Source organism: Phaethon lepturus, unplaced genomic scaffold, assembly GCF_000687285.1.
Source record: "Phaethon lepturus isolate BGI_N335 unplaced genomic scaffold, ASM68728v1 scaffold36096, whole genome shotgun sequence".
NCBI lineage: Eukaryota > Metazoa > Chordata > Aves > Phaethontiformes > Phaethontidae > Phaethon > Phaethon lepturus.
Genome location: NW_010547482.1, coordinates 1 through 10,668, shown reverse-complemented (window position 1 = coordinate 10,668; position 10,668 = coordinate 1). Strand labels below are relative to the sequence as shown.

Sequence of the window (10,668 nt, the reverse complement as noted above, 5' to 3'; positions counted from 1 at the left end):
CAGGTGCCCTGTGAGCACTCTCAAGACGAATGACGCACTGTGGTACAGTTACAGCTCACCACAAGCAAAAAAAAAAAACAAAGAATGAAAAAGACTGAGAATGAGATCCATCATTCCCACTCTCCCACTGTTATTCCTCCTTTCCTTCTATCCTCTGCCTTTCTTGATATTTTATTCAATACCCCATGCTCTACCTCTTGCCCATGCTGGTATAAATTGGCAGGATAATATAAACACTCATATTTCAGAGCAGTGTAAAATTTTGAGCACCAAACCAATGTTCCAGCAGGCTGAGCAGCACCAGCCCAGGTGTCTTTCACACTTGCCACAAAACAGATTGGCCAAAGCTATTTCCTACAAGTGATTAAAATGCAATCTACCTGTTAGTAGTTCAAAAAAGCATCTCAAATATGAATGCAAAGTAAACCTCCATTTTTTTTCCAGAAACCCCAGGTTCCAGAGACTTCTCTCAGAAATACTAAAGATGGACTAACTCAATGCAGTGACAGCTCTGTAAAGACATTTCAAGGAAAAATTACCTAAGCTTCAAATTTCTATATACTAAATGTAGATAAGTTTATTTTCACAAGCATTGTAAAAGTTTTGAATTATCATAATCCTATGCATATTCAAACACAAATTCATTATACTGAAGTCATCATCTTTAATCTGGATGCTTTGAACAGTTTATAGCCTCCCTTTTACAAGTAAAAGGCATCTTTATAATCAGGTACAGCTCCCCAGATTTACTTATTTTAACAAACCCCTTCCCATGTATTTTCCTCCATTAGCAATATAAATGTCAGTCACAGGACATAAGAAACCCTATTATAAAAGTGAAATTTAATGAAAATTAATGTTTTCATTTCCAATTCTATTTTCAGAAAATTCTTGTTCTTTGACAAATATTCTCTTTAATCATGAGATCAGAACTACTATCATTTCAAATTCTTCATAGCTGACTGTCGCATTAAAAATTCAAAGAGTCTGACATTTTTTCTTATCGTTTTTAACAACTTCATTCTTTCCAAAAAGTTGCTAAATAAGATCTTTGGTGCTACATACTTCAAAGATGATCTTAACAGATGCTTAAATATTATCCCTGAGTAGAACTGAAGACTTCTTGATTCTATAAAGCAGTAATTATCAATCCATAATTCACAAAACCTCAGGAATTAGTCTGCAAAACCCCTGCAAATATGTGGAAGAATACACATTTCACTTTCCCATGCACGTAAGTAAACACAAAAAGGAGAGAAGTGACAGTTATTGAATTCTCAGTGTTTAGCTCCACTTTGTTGTTGCTGTAAATGAAGACAACTGTGACAAAACCGTACAAGACGATCCACTTACTCCCCCTCTCCACAAAAGAGTTGACCCTTTTTTTCATTAAATACTGAGAATGACTTCTTACAGTGGTTCTTGGAATAGTTAACTGGAGACATTGCTATGCCAGACTACACTAAGGTCTCAACTTTAGCAGCTCTGGCCTGTCTCAGATTGCAATTCTGAGATGAAGAACCATTATCTAGAAAATGCAAGGTGCCTGTCTTCTTTTTAAAGACATTTAACTAACTTTCTTAGGATATATTAAACAATGAAAATCCAACAGAAGAGTTCCTATCAGTTCACCAATACAGAAATTGTGTTGTATTGTAATATCAGAACTTATTTCCTGTTCCCGGACACCATTCCCTTTTCTAGCAGGCAGAACACAAAGCTTGATTTGCATCTTCTTTTATGCACTGTAAGATGTGAAAACATTGTAGCTTCCAACAGAGAAGTACGAATAGCACAGTTCATTTCCCTTTTAAAGCCTTTTACAAATAAAAAAAAAGAAGAAAAATACTGCTTTTACAGTGGCCTTATTTTTTAGTGGCCCCTACACAGCGCCATAGAGTTTAGATCTATTTCAGATATGTATGGAACTCCTTCATAATATTCAAGTATTTTATACACGATAGTGCGAAGAGGGCTCAATTTTGCTTAAATTCCCACCAGAATTGGACGGGGGAAAAAGAGTAGAAGCAAGGAAGTAGATTTCCAATGAAATGATGTTTTGTTGCCTCAATAGGTGTAAGAAAGCAATACCTTCTTAATCATTTTGACGTATTGAAGGCACATTCAATAGCACAGAAACAAGCTATATCCTAGATATTTCCAGCAACCTGCAAACATTAATTTATTCTCGCAAGCCTGAATGCTGAAACTGTGACAGGACAATATGAAACTGGGGAATAAGCAGTGAAAATACAGCTCCACAAACAGACCATTCGCTGAAAGGTATGTTGATCCAAAGAATGACATTTCTAATAGCCTCTCAAAGACCCAGGAAAGCCTATGTGTTACTGTTTAGCTAGACAAATTCTTCCTCAACACTGCACAAGTCATCTTTCATCATCAACATGCGCTGGTGCCAGATCTTTCAATCCAGCAACATATAATGCATGCCAGTCACATATTTTAGACCATTTAAGTTCTTCTAATTAAGCAGTATTTTAAGAGAAAAATTGTTGCAGTAGACTGACGATTGTACATTAACTTTTATTAATTTAAGATTATCTTGAGAGCTACAGGCAAAGCTGGAGTTTTCTAACAAAACAGTTCATAGCTGCAATGCAAAATTTTACTGAAATCATTAATGCAGAAACTGCAATAGGCATTTTCCTTTAATCCACTCGGACAAATGAAGCAGTATATAACAGCAGGAATTCTTTTGTAATATCCCTAAAGCATCTCAAAAGCAACAGTTGTTTGTTTACACAGATTGGTATTTTTAACGTTTTTCAAAAGTTGGTAAAGAGCTACAATGACACTGTTTGTTAACTTTCTTTTGTAATTACACATTTTTCAGGTGAATGTTGGTTGACTGAATCTTGTTGCAACATTGAATTGAAACTTCTCTTTTTGCAACATAAAATTACATCACCTAATCCGTGTTTCTTGGACTATTCTCCAAGTTCAGAAGTTCTGTGTGGTTGTTTTTTAAAGCCACGAGTGCACTTTTTACTTTTTAAACAAAAGTACTAAAATCATCTTAATGAGAATTTTAAAAAACATCAGGCACATGCTATATAACAGAAATGCAGAAAGTAACATACTTACAGCTTCAAAAGATAAGTTAATATGTTCCAGGAATTTCTGCCTTAAACTGTCAGTTAGTTCACTGAAGCGATATCGCAAGAGATCCATTTCTTGTTGAAGAAACCAACGCCTGAGATCCTCACTGCAAAGAAATAACAGAAAACCCCCATAATACATTTTCTGATTACACATTCCCTCTTTCCTTATAAACTAGATGTCAAACCTAGTGAACACAGCATTAAAGGTAGTGCTGACTTTCGCATGAGACCCACAAGCTGAGGAGCTTAGAAGAGAAGGTAGGAAGCTTCAGGAAGGAGCACTTAAACAGAAAAGATATTTGAAGAGACACAACACAAAGTAGTATGACAGCGGATGTTTTAGAAGAACAGAGGTAGTCAATCTCAACACTAAAAATTGCTCTGTAGGTATCAAAGCTGTTAGTCTCTTTTAAATGGTACTCACCATTTCTTACTTGTTTTAGATAAGAATAACCAACTGCAGATAACATCCTCCTTTGGTACTTAGAGGACAGCTTTTTTTCTTCAACATGGCACAACAGTCCTTCATTGTACATTAACGTCACAATTAATCTGATGAAGCAAATACATTATGAAGCCTACTTCTTTTAATTCTCACTTTTGGGGTACCCTCCAGGTGAAGGAACACGCACATACGTCAGATACTGTAACAACAGTGCTCTATGCTAGCCAAAAATACCCTGGAAGCAGGCAAATGGAAAATATATGACAATGAACTTAGGTGAGGAACACATATAGAACACCTAACACTTGACAAAAGAGCAAAGGTGTGTAGCAACTGCAAGTGAGCAAGTAAAAGAATAAACAAAAACACAGGGACAGGAGTCAGTAGACAGCATAAAAGAAAAACAACACTGAAGACAGCCTGTAAGTACTCATATTACTCTTTGCATACTGATTTTTGGATTGCTAACATCCCAGCATTCAGATTCCCAGGCATCAGCACAGTTACCCAAAGCTATAGTGAGTAGGTACCAGAATATTAGTAACAAAAGCCACCCTACATATACAAGCACAGAATGCAGACGGTACTGTATCTCGCTATTACAGGGCATTCTTTGAAAGCATCTTCTCAGAGCTACACGGTGGACTACTGCCATGACAATTCACAGAGCACAGAAATACTGCAGTCTTAGATGTTCTCCTTACGATATTTAAACACCTTTTCCCAGAGGAGACCAGTGAATGAAAACAAGAGTTTTTTTGTGTTTTTGTGGACAAAACCTCCGCTTGAAATATGGCTTGAGGAAAAGTAATTATTATTCAAATTATAATTCCAGATGGAAAGGCTCTGCTCAGGTGCTTTGTAAAGTATCCCTATGGACAGTTTCAGTGCTTGGGACGTGCTAATAATCTGTGCAACTTAAAATGGAAGTTAACAGTTTTATGACTGATCATCTGCAGTTCTGTGATCATCTTGAACAGCAACAAAATCCTAGGATGTGACAATTTTACTCTTTTCCTAATTCATCAGCTTTACACTGCGTTTGTGTTCCTAAAAACAAAAAAATTAAGCGTATATACTTACTTTGGAGGCCAGCCCATCTCTTCCTTTCCTTCAGAAGAGTAGATCAAATGCTGTAATACCACCTACCCACTAAACTCTAAAACAAGAAAATATTACTGTGATCCCTAACACAACACACACACCTACCTGGATTCTTCCTACAGATGACAAACTAGCTGATGAGCTGGCTTATGTTGCTGTATATGTCCAGCATATACTTTACAAATTACTTTACTAGGAACAGCATCATTAGGGCATTATTTATGTTCATTTTTTCCTTATGGCTTTGGAAAATTTTACATCATTTCTAAACCCAAATCATAGAATCTTTGGGTTGGAAGAGACCTTTAAAGATCATCTAGTTCAATCCCCCTGCAATAAGCAGGGACATCTTCAACCAGATCAGGTTGCTCAGAGCCCCGTCCAGCCTGACCTGGAATGTTTCCAGGGATGGGGCATCTACCACCTCTCTAGGCAACCTGTGCCAGTGTTTCACCAACCCCACTGTGAAAAATTTCTTCCATATCCCGTCTAAATCTACCCCCTCTTAGTTTAAAACCATTTCCCCTTGTCCTATCACAACAGGCCCTGCTAAAAAGTCTGTCCCCATCCTTCTTATAAGCCCCCTTTAAGGACTGGAAGGCTGCAATAAGGTCTCCCTGGAGCCTTCTCTTCTCCAGGCTGAACAACCCCAACTCTCTCAGCCTTTCTTCATGGGAGAGGTGTTCCATCCCTCTGGTCATCTTTGTGGCCCTCCTCTGGACCCTCTCCAACAGGTCCATGTCTTTCCTGTGCTGAGGGCTCCAGAGCTGGGTGCAGGACTCCAGGTTGGGTCTCACCAGAGCAGAACAGAGGGGCAGAATCACCTCCCTCGCCCTGCTGGCCACACTGCTTTGGATGCAGCCCAGGATAGGGTTGGCCACCTGGGCTACGAGCGCACATTGCCGGCTCATGTCCAGCTTTTCATCCACCAGTACACCCAAGTTCTCAGCAGGGCTGCTCTCAATCCCTTTATCCCCCAGCCTGGATTGATACCAGGGGTTGCCCCAACCCAGGTGCAGGACCCTGTGCTTCGTCTTGCTGAACCTCATGAGGTTCACATGGGCCCATTCCTCGAGCTTGTACTTATCATGTCTTATACGCATTATTAACATTTTAAAAAAATCGTACACTCTTATTCCAGACACCTATCAGTAATAATGCTTATTGTCAAAACCACAAGCTTAAGTGAAAAGCAACGTCACTGTCATTAGATAATTAACGAAGCTGCTGCTGAAGATGAGACAGTTGCAGGTAGTTGAAGCACAGACTTTAGGAATATCTCCTCAGTTTTTGCCACTTAACTTCTTTGTGTGCAGAATACTCAACAGTTTAAATCAGATCAGTAGATTCCCGACTAGAAAAATAATATGAAAGAAAAGGCTCTTTCATATCAGGGAACAGCACCACAGGGCGGGGGGGGAACAAAACACAAACAAAATCTTCTTCCTCCACCCAAGGATTGGTAGGAAATACTGACATAGTTGTTATGAAGCATCAACATAGAAGTACTTTAGAAAGACATGATCACACTCCTAAATCTGGAGCCTAAGACTATTAGCTCACATTCCACAACTAAATATGAGAGTTCAGTTACCAACAACTTAATGTTAACTTGTGAAAAGCCTGGGCATGGGCATTTAAGTTTCAAAACGTAGACAGCAAAACAAAACAATGCAATTTATAAGTGAGGATTGATGCAAACTAAAAAAAAAAGTTGAAGTAAACTCGTACCCCTGGGTGGCACTGTTGGCCAACTAGAAACTTAAAAAGGCGGGGTCGCAGGAAAACAAGCCTGTAAATACAACTGCCTGGCAGACCACGGGGAATTGAATTCAAGCCGGTTTGCAGTTACGTCTACTTAAGTACACTTTTTCAAACACTCTTACCTTAATAGCTTTCATCACTTAACCTAATGATTTGTGCCAAGTTTATCTGGCTGACCTAGTGTGATTAAAAAACTTAGAAAACAGTATATTCTATTTGCCTCCCAATTTTACCTTTTGGGGAACATGCCAGTTTTAGAGCATAGAAATATCTCATCCCTGAAATAGCTGCTTTTCAAGAAAGAATGAGGAATGCTGGGTCCAGTGGTCACCTCATAGTGTTTAAGATGCTATTTTCCATTTTATGAGTAATCACTAAGTCTACTTTTTTAAAGAGAAAAACAAGGTACTTTAAGTGGAAACTGACTATCAAGCTGTTTCATTGAAACACTGCATCAAACTACCCATACATAAACAGGAACACAAAAATATATTTGCAAGTTGTTTAAAAACAAGGAGCCCCATCCAAGGCCCCTCCTCCCTAAGAAGGGGTCCTTCCCCCTAGACTACAAAGCCAGACCCTTTCCTGCTGTTTCTGTGGCCTAGAATAGCATGTATTCATTTCTGCACAGCAGTTCACCTTCAACAAAGCTGCCCACCTCTGCCCTGATTATAGTCTAATTCTTAAGATACTCCCTTGAAACACAGGGTTTGAAACATGTCTCCCATTTATTTCCTAAACAAGCACTGCAGTCAAATAAGCTCCCATACAAAAGACAAGGATCTTCTTTTAGAAAAATAGATTGCAGAAAAAACCCAAGCAGTCTAATTATCTGCATCTATCATTAATTGCAGGAGATTCCAGAGCCATTACAGAGATGCAGGGCAGTGGGGGGAAGACACCACATCAGCGACAAAGGCAGATGTTTAAACCAAGTCCCTGCTTGCTTATTTCTGACTGAGGCAGCCTTTCACATATGCCTTCCTCCCTTCTCAGCACAGTGGACAAAGCTTAGTGGATTCCACTCCTGAACCAAATACCTAACCTTCAGGCTTTTGCTAGGTGGCTTGTATTCCCTTCTGTGAATCTGACCTAAAGTCATTTTTCCTGAAGCCACAGACCAACCAAAAATAGATGCCTCCTGAATTCCACATCAGATTGTTGCCACCAGAAAATTCTACTTTCCAAGAACAGCAGAATTTTATTCAAATGTGTCACTACCAAATCCTTCAAAGTGTCTCATCTCCCACAGTAAAACAATGGTCCCATCTAAATAGTAACTACATGCTTAAGACAAAGTTTTACAAGAGAGGATAATGGAAACCAAACTAACCATTCAAAATGCCACTAGGTGCATAATAAGAAACATTAAGTTCTCAGGGGCTTTTTAGTCCCAGGCTACTTAAGGATACTACCTTTTGGGGGGTTTTGGTAGAAACTTACAATATAGGTAAAGCAATATATTTTCTTGTAAAAATTAGCAGGACCAGTAGGACTAAGGGAGTTTATAAAAATACACAGAACAAACATAAGCACTAGGAAGAAACCAGTATTGCCAATATTACATTTGTTATTCGTAATCACAACTAATACATGTAGAACAGAGAAGGGTAGTGGGAATTTCAGTTGTAAGTCTGTTACTCAACTTGCTCCCTTCTTTCAGGATTTTAAACTACACTAATAGAGTCACTGCAGTGAAACCTGCTATTGACCTTTGCATCCACAACCTGTTCCTCACTGTACATGCATCACAGATCTAACTGGCTCATCGGTCATGTACACCAACATCTTCAGCACAGCCCAGATGTCTTTTGAAAGAGCAACACGATAGAATGCAAATAATCAACAAGATTTCAAGGTGGTTAAAGTCACCCAGGGCCTGTCATGGTGAGGTTTCCTCCATCTGGAGGCTTTTGAGACCTCTGCTACTTCCTATTCTGATCAGATGCTCTATAGCAGGCTCCTACTATGTTGTTAGTCATCTTGGTCTGTTCTCCAACGCTCATCCCAAAATGCTCAACTGTGTGACCCATTCCAAGGAAAGCCCCATTCACTCCAGCTCCAAATCCTGGCCTAGAGCACAATCTCTCCTAGTCGCCTTCCCGTACTGTTTTTGCTTATGAATCTGTATCCATCCATAACAGCATCTCAGTCATGTCAGCTATTACAGTAACATCATATGTGTACTACCACACTCATCTAATTTAAACAAACCATATTGCAACTTAAAGTGCAACTGAATTAACAATTCAAAACAGTACACACTTCATATTTGCTGGTCTTAATTCTAAAAAGGACTGCAATGGCAAGGAGTCAGGATTCACACTGATGCATAACAAACCTAACAGACATAAAGCACTGACAGCCTCTATCCAAAACTACAGCCGAAGCAAAAGGAATGCACTTGATGAGACCAAGTTTGTGCCTGAGATTTCACACAACAAAAAAACTGCAGTACAACCATCCATGGCAATGAATTTGGAAGAAAAGCAGAGTCAGCAGAGGAAACCTCAAACTCAGATGGTTTCCTCAGAGAGGAAAACTCAAACTTAGTTTGCCAGAAACAAGCCTCTCTCTTTAGACAATAATATAAAGCCTATTTTACATAGTCAGGTCTTTGGTCAGTAATCAACAGTTTAAGCATATGCAGCACAATTCATTTGAATTAAATTATCAATCCCTGAGAATGCCTGATGAGCACTTAATACCGGTGTGCTTTAATCTCAAAAAAGATGTCAAAGGAAGAGACTCAAGTCAATGTTCTGGGCATAAAACTCATAAATTTATGCTTTTTTTATTATTACAGAATCTGGATATTAATTTTGGTCCCAAGTATCCCTTTTCATCACAGTTGAAATGCTAGCAAAAAACCCCTCTGTTTGAGCCTGTCTGTTTAGTAGCCATGCAACTCTAAAATATCTGTAATGGCTAAAAGAAAGCAATGTAGTATCTGTATAAATTTAAAATTGGAGTACAGCATAATCCAACAAGTACTTACGACTGACAGTAAGCAAGGCGGAGTATAAAATGAGAGATATGGTCTTTTCTTCTTGCCTCGTAATCATCCTCAGCCAAAGCCTACAGAACACATTATTACTATTATCTCAGAGAAATAATCTCTCCCAGATTAAAAATCCACAATTAATTTATCATTGCTGTTCAACAGTGTATTAATACTCATCTTTAAGACAATAAATGCAAGACTGTTAAAGAAGGGGGTTGTCCTAAAGAAAGAAACCTACATGCTCAAAGAAAAACTACATCTCTAACAGAACTTAAGTTTTAGGAGTATTATTTCATCACCTGTACTTTTATGCAGAATTCTGAATGATGTGAAAAAAATAAAGTGCAAGAGAGTTCCCTTATTTCATTTTTACTTACTTTGTAGGCAAACTTAAGTTTCCGGAGCTCAGTCCCCAGCTTAGTTTTGTATGACTCACCACTTTTTACATGGCTCACACCAAGGTTTTCAACTATTTTGAGAACTGGGGGAAAAAAAAAGAAAAAGCTTATGTTAGAGACAACATATTGAAAAGAAATCTAACTGTGTCATGTCTTGGGAAATGCACAAACTGGGGTAAGGCCACAGGAATTGCTTTTCGTGGTATGGGGAGCAAAGAGGTAAGAAACACGGAGGATAAGGGGTGGCCCACCAGTCCTGAGCAGCTCGCCCAACTCTGGGATCCATACAGTCAACAAGGAAAGGGCGACAGCTAACCCTGATGGATCAGTCTCAGAACATCGGTGTCCACTATACTGATGGAATCCTTGGATTCCGTGGTTTTCCGTAGTTCAGGGGAACCCTTGCCCCCAGCCACAGCAATCTGCTGTATTGAGAGACGTCAAATAGGCTACACCACCTAGGAAGTGAAACACGCTCATAAGAACCACCAGCATAAACCAAAAGCTATACAGCCCTGACTGCTATACACCAAACACGCGTTGTGGAATCAGTCACGGCTCTCTGAAATACCTGAAACAACACGTTTTCCGTTAAAGGAGGGCGTTCATTTCAGCATAGGCAGGCAGCCAGCCCACATTAGTAAGAGGCAAAGACAGCATCTATGCCCGCCAAAAATACATACAGCCACGACAGGAAGAATTTAAAGCTTCGGGCTGTGGGACACACGGCCGGGGACGCTACTCACGCTTCAGGCGGTCGATGGCAAAGCTCTCAAACTCCACCAGCGAGATGTTTTCCGTGGGGGGCTCCAGGTAGAACTGCAGGCTGTG

At 39.4% G+C, this 10,668-nt stretch overlaps 1 protein-coding gene across 1 annotated transcript; it reads right to left on the bottom strand.

Moving 5' to 3' along the window:
* Positions 1 to 3,105: 3,105 nt before the first annotated feature.
* LOC104622781 (DNA primase large subunit-like) lies at positions 3,106 to 10,662 on the bottom strand (the record flags this gene model as incomplete). The annotated part of the gene is made up of 4 exons (XM_010289659.1): positions 3,106 to 3,226; positions 9,434 to 9,513; positions 9,817 to 9,920; positions 10,584 to 10,662. Coding segments are annotated over 4 exons (384 nt in total), but the record flags the coding sequence as incomplete, so codon positions are not given.
* Between the last annotated feature and the right edge of the window lie 6 nt (positions 10,663 to 10,668).